This window comes from Tachyglossus aculeatus, chromosome X1 (genome assembly GCF_015852505.1).
Source record: "Tachyglossus aculeatus isolate mTacAcu1 chromosome X1, mTacAcu1.pri, whole genome shotgun sequence".
Taxonomy (NCBI): Eukaryota; Metazoa; Chordata; class Mammalia; order Monotremata; family Tachyglossidae; genus Tachyglossus; species Tachyglossus aculeatus.
In genome coordinates, this window is record NC_052101.1 from 15581867 (window position 1) to 15601319 (window position 19453).

Below are 19453 nucleotides of genomic sequence, written 5' to 3' on the forward strand. Positions count from 1 at the left end.
TTCCGGTCCTCGTGCCCCCCCTGAGGAGAGGGCGGGACGGGAAAGGAGCCGCCCGCGAGCCCGCGACTTCCGGTCCTCGTACCCCCCTGAGGAGAGGGCGGGCCGGGAAAGGAACCAACCAGGCTCCGGCGACTTCCGGTCCTCGCGCCCCCTGAAAGGAGCCGCCCGCGCGCCGCGAGCTGCCGACTTCCGGTCCTCGTGTCCTCCTGAGGAGAGGGCGGGACGGGAAAGGAGCCGCTCGCGCGCTCCGAGCCGGCGACTTCCGGTCCTCGTGCCCCCCGAGGAGAGGACGGGACGGGAAGGGAGCCGCCCGCGCTCCGGCGACTTCCGGTCCTCGCGCCCCCCTGAAAGGAGCCCCCAGCCGGCGACTTCCGGTCCTCCTGCCCCCTGAGGAGGGGACGGGTCAGGAAAGGAGCTCCGAGCCGGTGACTTCCGGTCTTCGTACTCTCTGAGGAGAGGGCGGCACGGGAAAGGGAGCCGCGAGCCGGTGACTTCCGGTCCTCGTGCCCCCCCGAGAAGGGGACGGGACGGGAAAGGAGCCGCGAGAGGGTGACTTCCGGTCCTCGTGCCCCCTGAGAGGACGGGACGGGAAAGGAGCTCCGAGTCGGTGACTTCCGGTCCTCGTGCCCCTCCTGAGGAGAGGGCGGGAAAGGGAGCCGCGAGACGACTTCCGGTCCTCGTGCCCCCCCCCCCCCCCCCCCCGAGGAGAGGACGGGACGGGGAAGGGAACCGCGAGACGTTGACTTCCGGTCCTCGTGCCCCCCCTGAGGAGAGGGCGGGACGGGAAAGGAGCCGCGAGGCGGTGACTTCCGGTCCCCGTGCCCCCCCCCCAGGAGAAGACGGGACGGGAAAGGAACTGTCCGCGAGGCGGTGACTTCCGGTCCTCGTGCCCCCCCTGAGGAGAGGGCGGGACGGGAAAGGAGCCGCGAGGCGGTGACTTCCGGTCCTCGTGCCCCCCCCCGAGGAGAGGGCGGGACCGGAAGGGGAGCCGCGAGGCGGTGACTTCCGGTCCTCGTGCCCCTCCTCAGGAGAGGGCGGGAAAGGGAGCCTCGAGGCGTCGACTTCCGGTCCTCCTGTTCCCCCCCTGAGGAGAGGGCGGGACGGGAAAGGAGCCGCGAGGCGGTGACTTCCGGTCCTCGTGCCCCCCCCCCCCACGAGGAGAGGGCGGGAAAGGGAACCGCGAGACGTTGACTTCCGGTCCTCGTGCCCCCCCGAGGAGAGGACGGGACGGGAAAGGAGCCGCGAGACGTTGACTTCCGGTCCTCGTGCCCTCCCTGAGGAGAGGACGGGACGGGAAAGAAGCCCCGAGCCGGTGACTTCCGGTCCTCGTGCCCCCCCCCGAGGAGAGGGCGGGACCGGAAGGGGAGCCGCGAGGCGGTGACTTCCGGTCCTCGTGCCCCTCCTCAGGAGAGGGCGGGAAAGGGAGCCTCGAGGCGTCGACTTCCGGTCCTCCTGTTCCCCCCCTGAGGAGAGGGCGGGACGGGAAAGGAGCCGCGAGGCGGTGACTTCCGGTCCTCGTGCCCCCCCCCCCCACGAGGAGAGGGCGGGAAAGGGAACCGCGAGACGTTGACTTCCGGTCCTCGTGCCCCCCCGAGGAGAGGACGGGACGGGAAAGGAGCCGCGAGACGTTGACTTCCGGTCCTCGTGCCCTCCCTGAGGAGAGGACGGGACGGGAAAGAAGCCCCGAGCCGGTGACTTCCGGTCCTCGTGCCTCCTGAGGAGAAGACGGGACGGGAAAGGAGCCGCGAGGGGGTGACTTCCGGTCCTCGTGCCCCCCCGAGGAGAGGACGGGACGGGAAAGGAGCCGCGAGACGTTGACTTCCGGTCCTCGTGCCCCCCCTGAGGAGAGGGCGGGACGGGAAAGGGAGCCGCGAGGCGGTGACTTCCGGTCCTCGTGCCTCCCCCCGGAGAGGGCGGGACCGGAAGAGGAGCCGCGAGGCGGTGACTTCCGGTCCTCGTGCCCCCCCCCTGAGGAGAGGGCGGGACCGGAAGGGGAGCGGCGCGAGGCGGTGACTTCCGGCGCCCCCCAGGGGGTCACTTCCGGTCCTCGTGCCCCCTGAGGCGAGGACGGGGAAGCAGCCGCTATGGGCCCGCTGCCCCGGGCCCTGACCATCCGTGAGAGGCGCCCCGCCCCGCCCCGCCCCCCCCCCTCGCGTCCCACCGGGGTTCGTCACCATGGTGATGAGGATGATGATGGGATTTGAGAAGCAGCTTGGCCCAGTGGAAAGAGCCCGGGCTTGGGAGTCGCAGGTCGTGGGTTCGAATCCCGCCTCCCCCGCATAATAATAATAATAATGATGGCGTTTATTAAGCGCTTACTCTGTGCAGTGCGCTGTTCTAAGCGCTGGGGGAGGGATACAAGGCGATCAAGTTGTCCCACGGGGGGCTCGCGGAATCTCCATTTTACAGATGAGGTAACTGAGGCTCGGAGAAGTGAAGTGGCTTGCCCAAGGTCACACAGCAGACATGTGGCGGAGCCGGGATTCGAACCCATGACCTCTGACTCTGATATTGTACATATTTATTACTCTATTTATTTTACTTGTACATATCTATTCTATTTTATTTTGTTAGTATGTTTGGTTTTGTTCTCTGTCTCCCCCTTTTAGACTGTGAGCCCGCTGTTGGGTAGGGACCGTCTCTAGATGTTGCCAATTTGTCCTTCCCAAGCGCTTAGTACAGTGCTCTGCACACAGTAAGTGCTCAATAAATACGGTTGATGATGATGATGACTCCAAAGCCCAGGCTCTTTCCACTGAGCCACGCTGCTTCTCACCCACATGTCTGCTGGGTGGCTTTGGGCAAGTCACTTCACTTCTCTGGGCCTCAGTTCCCTGATCTGTCAAATGGGGACGAAGACTGTGAGCCCCCCCACCCCATGGGGCAACCTGATCACTTTGTAATTTCCCCAGCGCTTAGAACAGCACCAAGCACATAAGAAGCAGCGGGGCTCGGAGGTCATGGGTTCAAATCCCAGCTCCGCCAACTGTCAGCTGGGTGACTTTGGGCAAGTCACTTCACTTCTCTGGGCCTCAGTTCCCTCATCTGTCAAATGGGGCTGAAGACTGTGAGCCCCTCGTGGGACAACCTGATCACCTTGTAACCTCCCCAGCGCTCAGAACGGTGCTCTGCATATAGTAAGCGCTTAATAAATGCCATCATCATTATTATTGGTAGTAATGCCCAATGCCAAATGCCATCATTATTAACATAGCGCTTAACAAATACCACTTGTTATTAATATTGCACTGGGCAAGCCACTCCACTTCTCTGGGCCCCCGTGACCTCACCCATGAAGTGGGCACAAGAGCGTGAGCCCCATTTGACCACCACTTGTCTTTTTTGTGTGACCTTAGGAAAGTCGCTTCACTGCTCTGTGCCTCAGTTGCCTAATCTGTAAAATAGGGAATGGGACTGTGAGCCCCATGTGTGACAGGGGCTGCATCCGACCCAATTTGCTTATATCCACCCCGGCACTTAGTACAGTGCCTGGCACACTTAATAAATAATTAATACTACAGTTATTATTATTATGTGGGACAGGGACTGTGTCCAACCTGATTAACTTGTATCCACCCCGGGGCTTAGCACATAGTAAGCGCTTAACAAGTACTGTTATTATCATGTTTCCTCCTTCAAGGTCCGCTCGTGGCCGCCTGGCCTTGGGTAAGCAGACCCCTGAGCTGCGGGCAGGCGCCCGCCCAGGGCGAGCCCCGACCATCCGTGCTGAGGCATCTGCTGGCCAAAATCAAAGCCACCGGCCCCATTTCGGTGGCCGAATACATGCGCGAGGCTCTGACCAACCCCGCCAAGGTAGAGTCCGCCGCGCCGGCAGCAGGGCGGGGTGGGCTGGCTTCGCTGCTTATAATAATAATAATAATAATAATAATAATGTTGGTATTTGTTAAGCGCTTACTATGTGCAAAGCACTGTTCTAAGCGCTGGGGTAGATACAAGTTGATCAGGTTGTCCCACGTGAGGCTCACAGTCTTAACCCCCATTTTACAGATAGGGTAACTGAGGCACAGACAAGTGACTTGCCCAAAGTCACACAGCTGACAATTTGCTTATCCGCACAGTAGTCCGCAGGCCCGAGAGCCCCCCGCACAGCGGGCTGGGAGGGCCTCACCTTTCACGTGAAGCAGCACAGAGCACGGGCCTGAGTTCTAATCCCGGTTCCACCGCATTCCTGCTGTGTGACCCGAGGCAAGTCACGTAACTTTGCTGTGCCTCGGTTCCCTCACTTGTGAAATAGGAATTCGGGACCCGTTCTCCCTCCTACTTAGACCGTGAGCCCTCCACGGGGCCTGGTTATCTCGTATCTAGAAGCGGCACGGCGTAGCGGGTAGGGCACGGGCCTGGTGGGAGTCGGAAGGTGGTGGGTTCTAATCCCTGCCCTGCCACTTGTCTGCTGCGTGACCTTGGGCAAGTTGCTTCACTTCTCTGTGCCGCAGTGACCTCAGCTGTAAAATGAGGATTGAAACTGTGAGCCCCACGTGGGACAGGCACCGTGTCCAGTCCATTTGGCTTATATCTGCCTCAGCGCTTAGTACAGTGCCTGGTACACAATAAGTGCTTAACAAATACAATCATCGTTATTATTATTACTATTACCCCCAGCCCTTAGTACAGTGCCTGGCACATAGTAAGTGCTTAACAAATACTATCATCATTATTATTATTACCCCCAGTGCTTAGTACAGTGCTTGGCACAAAGTTAGTGCTTAACAAATACCATCATCATTATTACTATTGTTACCCCCAGCGCTTAGTACAGTGTCTAGCACATAGTGCTTAACAGATATCATCATCATCATTATTATTATTATTACCCCCAGTGCTTAGTACAGTGCCTGGCACAAAGTTAGTGCTTAACAAATACCATCATCATTATTACTATTATTACCCCCAGCGCTTAGTACAGTGTTTAGCACATAGTGCTTAACAAATACCATCATCATTATTACTATTATTACCCCCAGCGCTTAGTACAGTGCCTAGCACATAGTAAGTGCTTAACAAAAACCATCATCATTATTACTATTATTACCCCCAGCGCTTAGTACAGTGTCTAGCACATAGTAAGTGCTTAACAAATACCATCATCATTATTACTATTATTACCCCCAGCGCTTAGTACAGTGTTTAGCACATAGTGCTTAACAAATACCATCATCATCATCATTATTATTATTATTACCCCCAGTGCTTAGTACAGTGCCTGGCACATAGTAAGTGCTTAACAAATACCATCATCATTATTACTATTATTACTCCTAGCGCTTAGTACAGTGTTTAGCACATAGTGCTTAACAAATACCATCATCATCATTATTATTATTATTACCCCCAGTGCTTAGTACAGTGCCTAGTACATAGTAAGTGCTTAACAAATACCATCATCATTATTACTATTATTACCCCCAGCACTTAGTACAGTGTTTAGCACATAGTGCTTAACAAATACCATCATCCTTATTATTATTATTACTACCCCCAGCGCTTAGTACAGTGCCTAGCACATAGTAAGTGCTTAACAAATACCATCATCATTATTACTATTATTACCCCCAGCGCTTAGTACAGTGCTTGGCACATAGTAAGAACTTAACACATACCACTATTATTATTATTACTATTATCATACACATAGTAGTCACCTGGCCAGAAACAGCCTCAGAGCTTGTCAGGCCCTTTGCTGATATTTATAGAATGCCTGCTAAATTCAATAGTAATAATAATCAATCAATCAATCAATCGTATTTATTGAGCGCTTACTGTGTGCAGAGCACTGTACTAAGCGCTTGGGAAGTACAAGTTGGCAACATATAGAGACACTCCCTACCCAACAGTGGGTTCACAGTCTAGATGTGAACCAAGCCCACAACCTTGGTGTCATCCTCGACTCCGCTCTGTCATTCACCCCTCACATCCAAGCCGTCACCAAAACCTGCCGGTCTCAGCTCTGCAACATTGCCAAGATCCGCCCTTTCCTCTCCATCCAAACCGCTACCCTGCTCATTCAAGCTCTCATCGTATCCCGCCTGGACTACTGCACCAGCCTTCTCTCTGATCTCCCATCCTCGTGTCTCTCTCCACTTCAATCCATACTTCATGCTGCTGCCCGGATTATCTTTGTCCAGAAACGCTCTGAGCATATCACTCCCCTCCTCAAAAATCTCCAGTGGCTACCAATCAATCTGCGCATCAGGCAGAAACTCCTCACCCTGGGCTTCAAGGCTGTCCGTCCATCCCCTCGCCCCCTCCTCCCTCACCTCCCTTCTCTCCTTCTCCAGCCCAGCCCGCACCCTCCGCTCCTCCGCCGCTAATCTCCTCACCGTACCTCGTTCTCGCCCATCCCGCCGTCGACCCCCGGCCCACGTCATCCCCCGGGCCTGGAATGCCCTCCCTCCCCACATCCGCCAAGCTCGCTCTCTTCCCCCCTTCAAGGCCCTGCTGAGAGCTCACCTCCTCCAGGAGGCCTTCCCAGACTGAGCCCCTTCCTTCCTCTCCCCCTCGTCCCCCTCTCCATCCCCCCATCTTACCTCCTTCCCTTCCCCACAGCACCTGTATAGATGTATATATGGTTGTACATATTTATTACTCTATTTATTTATTTATTTATTTATTTTGCTTGTACATTTCTATCCTATTTATTTTATTTTGTTGGTATGTTTGGTTCTGTTCTCTGTCTCCCCCTTTTAGACTGTGAGCCCACTGTTGGGTAGGGACTGTCTCTATGTGTTGCCAATTTGTACTTCCCAAGCGCTTAGTACAGTGCTCTGCACATAGTAAGCGCTCAATAAATACGATTGATTGATTGATTGATTGATGGGGAGACAGAACAAAACCAAACATACTAACAAAATAAAAAGAATAGATATGTACAAGTAAAATAAATAAATAAATAGAGTAATAAATATGTACAAACATATATACTGCTTGGTAAGCACTGACTGTGGGGTAAACAGAAGGGTAGATAGAGGATAATCAGCCCCAGCCTCATTCTCAAAGGTGGGTGAACATCTGTCACCGTTTTAGCGATGAGGAAAATGAGGCACTGAGAACTTAGGCGACTTGCCCAAGGTCACTCAGCAGGCAAGTCACATAGCCAGGATTAGAGTCCAGATCCTCCGACTCCCAAGCCCGTGTTCTTTCCACTAGACCACCCTGCTTCTCTAGGGAAATACATAATTTTACATTTGTGCATAAGCGCTGAGAAGAATCGAGTACGGGAGTGCTCTCCATCCCCCCCACCTTACCTTCTTCCCTTCCCCACAGCACCTGTATATATGTATGTACATATTTATTACTCTATTTACTTGTACATATCTATTCTATTTATTTTATTTTGTTAGTATGTTTGGTTTTGTTCTCTGTCCCCCCTTTTAGACCGTGAGCCCACTGTTGGGTAGGGACTGTCTTTATATGTTGCCAATTTGTACTTCCCAAGCGCTTAGCACAGTGCTCTGCACATAGTAAGCGCTCAATAAATACGATTGATGATGATGATGCTTCTCTAGGGAAATACATAATTTTACATTTGTGCATAAGCGCTGAGAAGAATCAAGTACAGGAGTGCTAAGGGCTGGTGTGTGGCCAGTGCAGCTTGGGTTTGAATCCCTCAGGGCAGGCTATTCACCTCCAGGACACTGGAGGAAAAGGGAAAATGGAAAAGGAAAATGGAAAAGGGAGGAATTCCAAGGGAGACAAAGGACTTGCCTTGGGTTGCCTATTCTGCCAGGACCACAGCAGGGTTAGCGTGCTGCCCTGTTCAAACATCAATCAATCAGTCGTCCTTATTGAGCACTTACTGCATGCAGAGCACTCAAGCGAGTACAGTATAACGGAGACGGTAGACGCCTTCCTCGAGCTCACAGTCTAGAGGGCTCTGGGTCCTCACTTACTGTAGGCTGTAGCCCCCAGCAATTGAGGACTGGCTCATTAACACCATCCATCAATCAATTATAAGTACGTATCGAGCGCTCACTGTGCGCAGAGCATTGTATTAAGCGCTTGGGAGAGTACAAAAGAGTTGATAGGTACGTTAAGGTGATTACAGGGGGAGACGGACGTTCAGATAATCTCCAGAGAGGCGGAGTGAATATCAGGTGCATAAAAAGTACAGTCAGGTGACACAGAAGCGTGAGGGTGTGAGAGAACTGTGGGCTTAGGCAGGGAAGGCTTCATGGGGGAGAGGGGATTTTAATCAGGCGTCGAAGGCGGGGACAGTGGTGGTCTGTGGGTACGAAGGGGGCGGGAGGTCTAGGCCAGAGGGAGGTGAGCCCACTGTTGGGTAGGGACTGTCTCTATATGTTGCCAATTTGTACTTCCCAAGCGCTTAGTACAGTGCTCTGCACATAGTAAGCGCTCAATAAATACGACTGATGATGATGATGATGCGGGCGAGGGGTTGGTGGCGAGATAGACGAGACCGCGGTACGGAGGGTAGGTTGGTGTTAGAAGACCCGAGTGAGCAGGCTGGACTGTAGTAAGCACTCAGCGAGGTAAGGTACCAAGGAGGGAGCTGACTGATCGAGTTCTTTAAAGCCAGTGGTAAGAAGTTGGATGCAACCACCGAAGGTTCTGGAGGAGTGGGGAGGCGCGGATTTTTAGAAAAATGAGCCGGGCAGCAGAGTGAAGTAAGGACTGGAGTGGGGAGAGACAGGAGGCAGGGAGGTCAGCAAGGAGGCTGAACACTGGCTTGGGAGTCAGGTGGTCATGGGTTCTAATTCTGCCTCTGCCACTTATCTGCTGTGTGGCCTTGGGCAAGTCACTTCATGTCTCTGAGCCTCAGTTACCTCACCCGTAAAATGGGGATTAAGACTGTGAGCCCCATATGGGGCTTATTTTATTTTGTTAGTATATTTGGTTTTGTTCTCTGTCTCCCCCTTTTAGACTGTGAGCCCACTGTTGGGTAGGGACTGTCTCTATATGTTGCCAATTTGTACTTCCCAAGCGCTTAGGACAGTGCTCTGCACATAGTAAGCGCTCAATAAATACGATTGATGATGATGATGATGAGGCTGATGCAGTGATCAAGGGGAGAAGCTAAGTGCTTGGACCGGCATGGTAGCGGTTTGGATGAAGAGGAAAGGGCAGATTTTAGATAGGTGGTGAAGGTACAACTGACAGGATTTGGCAGCAGATTGAATGGGCTGAATGAGAGAAGTGAGTCAAGGATAACGCCAACGGTTATGGACTGGTGACACAGGGAGGGTGATGTGTTGTCTACAGTGATGGGAAAGACCCGGGAAGAAGGACAGGGTTTGGGTGGGAAGATGAGAAAGTTCTGTTTTGAACATACGTCCAAGATACCATCAACAGTATTAATCACGTGCCTTGCACGGAGCAGTAAAATTGGCATTTGAGACCGTAACAATAAAAGTAAAATACCATGGACCCTGTCTACAAAACCCTAGACTGTAAGCTCTTCGTGGGCGGGGAACAAGTCTACCAACTCCACTAAGCACACAGCGCTCAAATACCACTGATATATGCAGATTTTACAATCTGAGATCCGATGCCAGATTTAGAAGAAGTGAAGAAGTAGAGCGTAGACACAAATGACAGAAAGCAAAATAGGCAGTGAAATAGAGATCAAATGTAGATACACAAATACTAAGGTGTCTGTTGGAACGGCATGCCCAGGAAGTGAGTCTTAAAGGAATGACTTTTAAGGGACGTTATTTCTGATCCTGGAAGCTCAGGAGACTTCTGATTTCCTGAAGACTCGTTTTGTGGACTGAGGAAAAGCGCCGTGTGTGTTGATGATCTGAACATTTCTTTTTCTGCTGCTTAGGGATACTATGTGCATCATGACATGCTGGGAGAAAAGGGAGATTTTGTAACTTCACCCGAAATAAGTCAGATCTTCGGCGAGGTAATATTCAAATTGAGATGGTAAACGGTTTAAGTCTGTGATAAACTTGCGTGACTGAGCTCTCACTATATTTGTATGGTACTACAAAAAGGACTCATTTCTTTGGTAGACAGGCCTGAACACCAAGAATCAAGTAAAACTCTTAAAATTTAAAATGGTTAAAGCGATTTACATATATTTCACGTGTGGTTTTAATGGGAATTGCCAGTGGGGGGGCGGGGAGGGACTGGAATATGTAAAGTTGTCTGCTCTGTGACCGTGGACAAGTCACTTAACTTCTCTGTGCCTACTTACCTCATCTCTAAAATGGAGATTAAGACCGTGAGCTCCGTGTGGGGCAGGGACTCTGTCCAACCTGATTTTCTTGTATCTGCCCCAGCGCTTAGTACATTATCTGGCACATAAGTCGGCGCTTAACAAATACTATTAAAAAAATGTATACTGTATAGGTTTATTTTAATTTTCTATCCCTCTACGCTCAGTTACTAGGGATATGGTACATTAGCGAATGGATGGCGGCTGGAAAAAATTCAACTTTCCAATTGGTGGAGCTGGGCCCGGGAAGGGGCACTCTTACTGGTGATATTTTACGGGTAGGTAATTTATATGTGCCCAAATCATTTTCAAACTTGTTTTTTTTCTTTTTTCGCTTTGAATCGGTAGAAAAAAAATGTTTAAATGAGACACTGGATTTGATTTCGATTTGATCGCGGCTGTTGACCGTCTTTAGTAAATAGCTTGTGTACTGGAAAATACCGTTATACTATTGATGCCTGTCTACTTGTTTTGCTTTGTTGCCTGTCTCCCCCCTTCTAGACTGCGAGCCCGTTGTTGGGTGGTGATTGTCTCTTGCTGAATTATACTTTCCAAGTGCTTAGTACAGTGCTCTCCCACAGTAAGCGCTCAGTAAATACTGTCGAATGAAGGAATGAATACTGTTAATGGAAGTCCCCGCCTCTGAAACCCATAAAACGCTGCTTCCACTTTTATTGACCGATTTATGGAATTAAATGAAACACCAAAATCTAGGCAGCAGAGAAGTATGGTCAGTCACTTCTGTATTCTTTCCTGTAATTTTCAGGTATTTGATCAGCTTGGGTCCGTTCTGAAAAACTGTGACATTTCTGTACACATGGTAGAAGTCAGCCCAAAATTAAGTGAAATCCAAGCCTCCACACTGACCGGAGAGAAAACGCCACTCGAGCGTGACGACGGATCGCCAGCGTACATGAGTGGGGTAACGAAGACTGGGATTCCAATTAACTGGTACAGGGATCTGCAAGATGTACCTCAAGGTAATTAGGTGGGTTTCTCTGTGGAAGTTTCTTTATCAGAAGTATCCTTTTCCCCTTAAAAGTAGAGAGGCAAACTTATTTGCTGGAAGGCTCTGACCTAATTGGAAACAGTAACCCCATCTTCTGATTTTTCTGACCCGTGACCTTTTCAACTGTTATTTTACTGGCTTCTTTTGTGGCTTCTTCCTCTAATAATATTCATAATAATGATGTTTGTTAAGCATTTACCACGTGCCACGCACTATGCTAAGTGCCGGGGTAGCTATAAGCTATTCAAGGTGGGCACGGTCCCCGTCCCACATGGGGCTCACCGTCTTAATCCCCATTTTAAAGATGAGGGAACTGAGGCCCGGAGGAGTGAAGTGACTTGCCCAAAGTCACACAGCGGACAAGTGGCGGAGCTGGAATTAGAACCCAGGTCCTTCTGCTTCGCAGGCCCGGGCTCTAGCCAGCAGGCCGGGCCGCTTCCCTGATTTTGTTTGATTCTTCTGATGTACCTATTACCTTGGGGGAGCGTGAGGAAAGTGTGGCACAGGAGACAATTTGTCCACTCTCAGCCCAGGTGAGAGGTGCCTAAAGGAAGGGAAAGATATTGGTTGTGGATTTGACAGTAATTTGATAATAATTTTTAATGGCAGATGCAGGAAATAGTAGAACCAGATGGAACCGAGCTATTACGTTATTGACATACAGATGAATGAATCCCGTGGTTGGGTTTTTTTTGAGTTTTTTTTCCTTTTCTCTCTCTTTTTAATAGGCTACAGCTTTTACTTAGCACACGAATTTTTTGATGCTCTACCAGTGCATAAGTTTCAGGTATTGTTGGAAAAAATATCAGTTGCCTTAAGAACTTCGTATCACCTAAGAAGGATTCATTCATTCAGTCGTATTTATTGAGCGCTTACTGTGTGCAGAGCACTGTACTAAGCGCTTGGGAATAAGTATGCAGCATTGTGCAAATAGAAACAGTGTAGAAAGATACCAAGAATCTATGGGAAATAGTGGATTTAGGTTCTGGAATCCCAATAGGGTCTCCCCAAAGCATCCAATACAGCTGGTTTATTTGGGTTTTTTTTTGGGGGGGGGGGTTCCCTTAATGCAAGAACTTAAGGGAACATTGTCTTTATTATGAAATGTCCTGTTGTCACCCACAGTTGAAATTACAAGGTGCTCCCATCAGATTGTAAAAATCTTCCAGGGCAGAGATCGGACCTTTGATCGGGTGAAAAATCTCTCACCCCCGTAGAGCTGGGACCCCCAAAGACCCCTTGGGATTGACATCAGTTGGGTTGAAAACGATGGTTTCTTCCCCGCAGCTTATGAGGTAGCCGGCAGAGCAGATAGATGTCAGACTTTCCAGTTTAAGGGAATCATTTGGTCCTCCCCAGTGTTAAGTGTGGTTTGGATTATTTTGGGGGGAGCCTGTATATTGGCCCATTGTTTTGCTGTCATTTTGATTATAATTGCTGCTCTTCAGTCGTGGCCACTCACCCCCAATGTGGCCTTGGTTGTCCTTTTACGTTTCTGCTACCTCTCTTCCTCTTCCTTCTCCTCACTCAGCAGTAACAGCTATGTGTTCCACTGCTCCTCCTCCCCCTATTTACTTTGTATTAAAAAAAAAAGGCATCATGCACGGGAAGCAATCTGGAAGCCAAAACTCAAATTGTTTTTCTTAATTACCTAGAAAACGCCACAGGGATGGCGTGAAATTTTCATTGATGCGGATCCACTCGTTTCTGACAAACTCAGGTTTGTCTTGGCTCCTTCTTCCACTCCTGCGGAACTCTTCATACAGGTAAGATACGAAGCTTTCGAATTCGCCCTGAAAACCAAGACTTCAACGTCAGTTTTAATTCTTTCACAGAAAGTGGACAGTAGAGATGTTCCCCAGCTGACAGCCACCCCGCAATATTTGCCTCTGGGGAATGAGACCTGGATTATTTGCTGATTTAGCTCGGCATAAAAATGTATATTCCCAATATTACATCCAATTGCTGTGGGTAAATCAGTTCCCTCACCACCCTGTGCTCCCTGCATCACCTCCACAATACCATTCCTACTGCTTCTCCTTAGGGAAGTAGCGTCCTCAGTTCACACCAAATGCCACCCGTATCTGGTCCTGACTGTTCTCCCTCTACTTTCCTCTTCCATCGTCCTTGTAGTTTAGCTTTTGAAAGCTCCGCCTCTTCCCTCCCAAATCCTCTCCGCCCCTTAAATTTCCCATCACTGGTGACAACCCCACCATCCTTCCCATCTCTCAAGCCCACAACCTTGGTGTTACCTTTGACTCCTGTCTCTCTCCCCCTCCCTATTCAGTCACCAAAATCCTGTCAGTTCTTTCTTTTTCCCATCTCCAGAATCCACTCTCCCCTCCATCCAAAATGCCACCTCACTGATCTAAGCACTTGTCATATCCTAGCTGCATCAGCCTCTTCCCTGCTGTCCCTGCCTCTGGGGTTTCACCTCTCTAGTCCAGACTTCCCTCTGCTACCTGTATCACTTTTCTAAAATATCATTGTACATATGTCTCCTCATTCTTCAGAAGCAACCAATGGTCCATTCCTCTCCAGTCAAGCAGGAACTCCTGACCATTGGTTTTAAGGCGCTGAATCAGCTCTTATTTACCCACTCTCTTCTCCAACTACACCCCAGATTGCACACTTTGTGCTTTTCGAGCCAACCTCATCGCTCTGACTCATTGCCACCTCTCCTCCCCGCAATCCTCACGCTCACTCTTCCCCCCAGCCTGGAACTTCGTCCCCTTTCACTTCTGGCAATATCCAGGGCTCCTCACCTTTAATGCCCGCCTGAAATCTCATCTCCAGGAGGCCTTGCCCTAATTAAGCATCCTCTTCTCCGCCACCGCTCCCCCCCCCAACCCCCCAGGTTCTAATTACCTCTCTTTTACTTTTACACAACACACTTGTGTGCTCACAGCCACACGCATCGACTTACCCTACTATTTAAGCACTAAACACTTCTCCCTCCCTCTGCCCATCCGCCAAGCTAGCTCTCTTCCTCCCTTCAAGGCCCTGCTGAGAGCTCACCTCCTCCAGGAGGCCTTCCCAGATTGAGCCCCTTCTTTCCTCTCCCCCTCGTCCCCCTCTCCATCCCCCCGCCTTACCGCCTTCCCCTCCCCACAGCACCTGTATATATGTATATATGGTTGTACATATTTATTACTCTGTTTATTTATTTATTTATTTATTTTACTTGTACATTTCTATCCTACTTATTTTATTTTGTTGGTATGTTTGGTTCTGTTCTCTGTCTCCCCCTTTTAGACTGTGAGCCCACTATCGGGTAGGGACTGTCTCTATGTGATGCCAATTTGTACTTCCCAAGCGCTTAGTACAGTGCTCTGCACATAGTAAGCGCTCAATAAATACGATTGATTGATTGATTGATTGATTGTATATTATTTCAGTATCTCACTCCCCATGGGCTGTAAACTCCTCCAGGGCAGGGAGCAGGTCTACTAGGTCAGCTGTACGCCCTCCCTGCCCTGAGTTCCGTCTAGGGAAAGGGACGGAGGGTTTAAGGCGTGGAACTGCTGCAGTGGTAAGAAGCTGAGCTTTTTCTCCAACTTTCCCCTTCCCGGTGGGGTCGCGGAGCCGAGGGTTTGACCGCTCGAGGGAGGGATTGGGTTCTGGAAACCCTGGTCCCAAGTGGCGGCCTCCTAAAACTAGCTCGGTTCTTCTCTGTTGTAGAAAGAAGAAACAAGAGATCACGTGGAAGTGTGCCCTGATGCGGGGGTGATCATTCAGAGACTTTCTCAGCGTATCGAAGGGACAGGCGGGGCAGCGCTAATCGCGGATTATGGGCACGATGGAACCAAGACGGATACTTTTAGAGTAAGGGCGATATCTAGTCCGTTAATAAGAGTGCAACTCTCCTAGGCACACATTTTGCCGTATGTCACGTTTCAGTTAAACACGAAAGTTCCCTGATCTTAGGGTCATCTTGCCCATCCCCTTGTCTGTTCACCCAACTTCCCCCCAAGGGAGCTTCTTTGACCCTCTATTTCAGGACCTGATAGCCCTCGTTTTGGAGGTCTTCCCTGTGAATAACTCGGTGATTATTAAACTCTTTAATGCCGCCTTATAGCCCCAACACATGCTGCTCTCATCTTGACCCCAGCCCCCTCCAAATAGCCTGTCGGAAATGCTGACCCCCAGGCCTCTTGGAGGCAGGAAAGAAATAATCTAGAGGAAGAAAGCTGGTCTGCGGACTCGGGGGGAAGGGTAGTGGGGTGGGTGGTTATTGTACATATTTACTATTCTATTTACTTTATTTTGTTAATATGTTTTGTTGTCTGTCTCCCCCTTCTAGACCGTGAGCCCGTTGTTGGGTAGGGACTGTCTCTATATGTTGCCAACTTGTACTTCCCAAGTGCTTAGTGCTCTGCACACAGTAAACGCTCAATAAATACGATTGAATGAATGAATAAATCTAAGTCGAGCCCCAGTGGGATTGATCCGTCTTCCTACAATCCCTGAACGACAGGGATCCCCACCTCTCTGCTGCTTTTCTGGAATGGCACTATTCAATTTTAAAACTGCTATTTTTTAGCGCATTTTCTCACCTGGTGATTATGCTCTGGTTTGGCAGCATATTCCAAGTTTGCTGTGGCTCAGAAAAAACTTTCTCCTCTCACACTGTCATCTTCAGTCCCCGACCTTGAAGTAGTTTGACTTAGAGATTTTAAAGCCCTTTTCGATAGCACTTTGTTCTGTTTAGTGTTAGATTAATGATCGTTCTTTAGCGTGTGAGCACAACATGTATTTTGCCAATAGTATTTAAAAGAAAACACGTCAAAAATTAAATACATGTACACCAACATCTGATTCATGTTGCCAACTTGTACTTCCTAAGCGCTTAGTAGTGCTCTGCACACAGTAAGCGCTCAATAAGTACGATTGATGATTGATGATGATGATTCAGAATCTTTTCTTGGTGCATATTTACATTGCAATTTGATCGTGTAGCACTATTGTGTTTTTATTGCTTCTAAAAATTTATATTGTTTTGGTCAGTTTTTTTGGTTCTTGGGAATGCATTCATGAACACGAGTTATTTAACACCATTTTGCCCCCTCTGTCTTTTCATGGAGCCAAGAGAGTTATCCAGTCCTCATACTCCCAGTTCATATAAAGCAAACCCTCCAGTTGCTCAACTTGCTCCTCAAGTTTCAGTTCTCCAAGGTGATTCACATTAGTTCTTTTACTATTTCACCATAGATGGTTCCTTCTAATCCATTACTCATCTTTGTAGTTCTCCTCTGAGTTCGGGTTTCCCCAGACTCGACTCAGTGCTCTCGTCAGGGTTTGGCTACATAAACCGGGTCAGTTTTTGTGGTTTTATACACTACATTCCCATGTCTGCATCCCAGTGTCAGGGTATTACCCTCTCTGCAGTCAGTTGTGCATCTATTTTCTCAATTTCTACAGCATTATGTAGGACTGGTTGGTTTTTTTTTTTGGTCCTAGAATCGATTACCGCAGATGGTAATCAGAATTTCCTTAATTTACATTTTAAGGGCTTTCGGGGTCATAAGCTTCACGATGTCTTAACAGCCCCAGGAACTGCAGACTTAACAGCCGATGTGGACTTCAGCTATCTGCGTAGAATGATACGGGGAAAAGTGGCTTCTTTGGGACCCATAAAACAACAGACATTTTTGAAAAATATGGGTATTGACATCCGGCTAAAGGTAATTCATTGGCAGTGGCTACTTCTCCGTGACAAAGAGCATTTTCTGTGTCGAATGTGAATATCCCTGGCCTAAATACTACCTTGTGCCTTTTTGGGGCCGTTTATGATGGTCTAAAGTGTTGGCCTTACAAACGGCCGACACTTTTTAGGAGCCAATTGCGTAGCAAGTCCGAGACCCCTCTTCGTTTCTTTTTCTAGTCAGGTGTATTTGAGTGCTTAATGTGTGCAGAGCACTGTACTAAGTGCTTGGGAGAGTATAATATAACAATAATATGGGGTTCAGCCTAGGGAGACGAGGTAGTCAAGTAGGGAACGTTGAAATTTTAATGGATTTTTTTAGACATTTATGGAACCTGTTTCTGCAAAATATGAACTGCATGGTGAAAAAGATCATTCCATCTGCTGGTACTTAGCATGTTCAGTGCACTGAACCCACGGGACTGTTATTTAATCCTAATCTTTTTTCCGTTCTGATTACTTAGTTTTTGTGGAGGTTAGAGAAGAGCAGAACTCAAAGGGAATAAATTAGTCACTGGTGCCTTAAACTAGTTGCTCTCTTGCCAAACTTGGCAGCAGATCGTATTACCTGAGGATTAGTAGCTCTTCTCCAAAAGGGGAATTGAGCTGATGGGGACATTCTCTTCGACCTCAGAAAAAGCATAATCACATGTTGTGAGTCCTGGGTTATTATTGTACTCATTGCCAGTTTTTCTTTCAGGTTCTGTTGGACAACTCAAGTGATTCATCTCTACGGCAGCAGTTACTCTGTGGTTACGATATGCTAATGAACCCCACGAAGATGGGAGAAAGATTCAAGTTTTTTGCTCTACTATCTCAACACAGACTTCCAGGAGCCAGTAACCAAATTAATTCGAGCCGTTCAAAATCCCCTCCGTCACCCGTTGCTGGCTTTGGAGAACTTTCCTGGAAGTAAGATTTCAGTTTGGACCCTTCCTTCCCCCAAACAAGTCTACTAAATAAATCACACTGAAAAGACCACATGTAGTATAGTTATACTGAGAGGGCCTGTTTGGGGGGAAGAAAATTAAATTATTAAACCCCAGTGGATTTAAACTTAAGCAGTTAAAGTAAGCCAGTTCTGGAATGGCTTATGGCTCTGAGCTAAACAGACGACCCGCAACTCCATGAAAGCAAAGGAAAGAATGGCCCTCATCCACTCCAACCATGAGTGAAAGTCTTAGCATGCCAGATCTCCAACTAGACTTATTAAGGGTCTCCGAAAATGGCCACAAAGACCCTCCCAAGCGCTGGCACCAAGCTCCGCACATCATCATCATCATCATCAATCGTATGTATTGAGCGCTTACTATGTGCAGAGCACTGTACTAAGCGCTTGGGAAGTACAAATTGGCAACATATAGAGACAGTCCCTACCCAACAGTGGGCCGCACATAGTCACAGCTCAACAAATACCACTGAAGGTGACAAAGATCTGACTTTTGTGGGGAAGCAAAAGCGACATCTTTATTACCCTTTAACTCTTCAAAACCCGCCTGCCACTCCCTCCGCAACTATATGCTCTCGTCCTACAAGACTTGTTCCGGACACAAAGCTCCTTTGCTTGTGAAGAGAAGTTACTGGGAAAGAGAATTTCCGCTAATCAATAAACCTACTTGATTCTTGATTTTTTTTTTAGAAGAACCTTTGATTTATAATGAAATATGGGACTCAACTATTCAGTAGCACCGTGAAACAAAAAACCTTTAAAAGAATATTTCTTACCTTATAAAAGGGGGATGGAGGAGAAAGGGAATGAGTCCCTTACTTCTGCTACATTCCCGAGCACTTAAAACAGAGCACTGTACCCAGAAGGTGCTCAATGAATTTACTACTACTAAATAGCTTTCCTTTCAACTTATGTTCCGTGTGGATTTGAATCAAAAACAGTATTGAACCTGCTTAAAAAGAACGGTAGAAGTGTTCATTAAGATGCCCTGCTGTGGGCAGGGAACAGTCATTCCATTGTATTTATTGGGCGCTTACTGTGTGCAGAGCACTGTACTAAGCGCTTGGGAAGTACAAGTCAGCAGCATATAGAGCCGGTCCCTACTCAATAATGGGCTCCCAGTCTAGAAGGGGGAGACATGCGACAAATAAAGATGGGGTCCCACTCATTCATTCTTTCCATTGTATTTGACTTTGGGCAAGTCACTTCACTTCTCTGGGCCTCAGTTACCTCGACTGTAAAATGGGGATGAAGACCGTGAGCCCCCCGTGGGACAACCTGATCACCTGGTAATCTCCCCAGCGCTTGGAACAGTGCTTTGCACATAGCGCTTAATAAATGCCATCATTATTATTATTATTATTATGACAAGTCAGCAACATATAGAGCCAGTCCCTACCCAATAACGGGCTCCCAGTCTAGAAGGGGGAGACAGGCAACAAAACAAAACATATTAATCAAAATAAAATAAATAGAATAGTAAATATGTACATTCATTCATTCATTTCATTGTACTTATTGAGCGCTTCCTGCCCACATGTCTACCAACGTTCGCTCTCTCCCAGTCAACGCAGTGCTCTCAAATACCGGTGG

General features: G+C 48.6%; 1 protein-coding gene across 2 annotated transcripts; it reads left to right on the plus strand.

Annotated features, from left to right (window-relative positions):
- Window positions 1-1911: 1911 nt before the first annotated feature.
- Window positions 1912-18538, plus strand: NDUFAF7 (NADH:ubiquinone oxidoreductase complex assembly factor 7). Of its 2 annotated transcripts, XM_038772335.1 has the most exons (10): window positions 1912-2115; window positions 3641-3813; window positions 9803-9883; window positions 10366-10476; window positions 10965-11178; window positions 11936-11994; window positions 12863-12973; window positions 14889-15032; window positions 16718-16891; window positions 17612-18538. In XM_038772335.1, the coding sequence occupies exons 1-10, from the start codon at window positions 2085-2087 to the stop codon at window positions 17825-17827; spliced, it is 1314 nt and encodes a 437-aa protein (XP_038628263.1). In that variant the 5' UTR covers window positions 1912-2084; the 3' UTR covers window positions 17828-18538. The 2 variants fall into 2 exon arrangements, with proteins under 2 accessions (XP_038628263.1, XP_038628264.1); XM_038772336.1 differs by lacking the exon at window positions 3641-3813 and having other exon boundaries at window positions 2097-2115.
- The last annotated feature ends 915 nt before the right edge of the window (window positions 18539-19453 follow it).

Coding starts and splice junctions, on each gene's coding strand:
- NDUFAF7 (XM_038772335.1), top strand. CDS start 2,085: ATGGGCCCGCTGCCCCGGGCCCTGACCATCC. Junction 10,477..10,964: donor TTACTGGTGATATTTTACGG/GTAGGTAATTTA, acceptor TGTAATTTTCAG/GTATTTGATCAGCTTGGGTC. Junction 16,892..17,611: donor GTATTGACATCCGGCTAAAG/GTAATTCATTGG, acceptor TTTTTCTTTCAG/GTTCTGTTGGACAACTCAAG.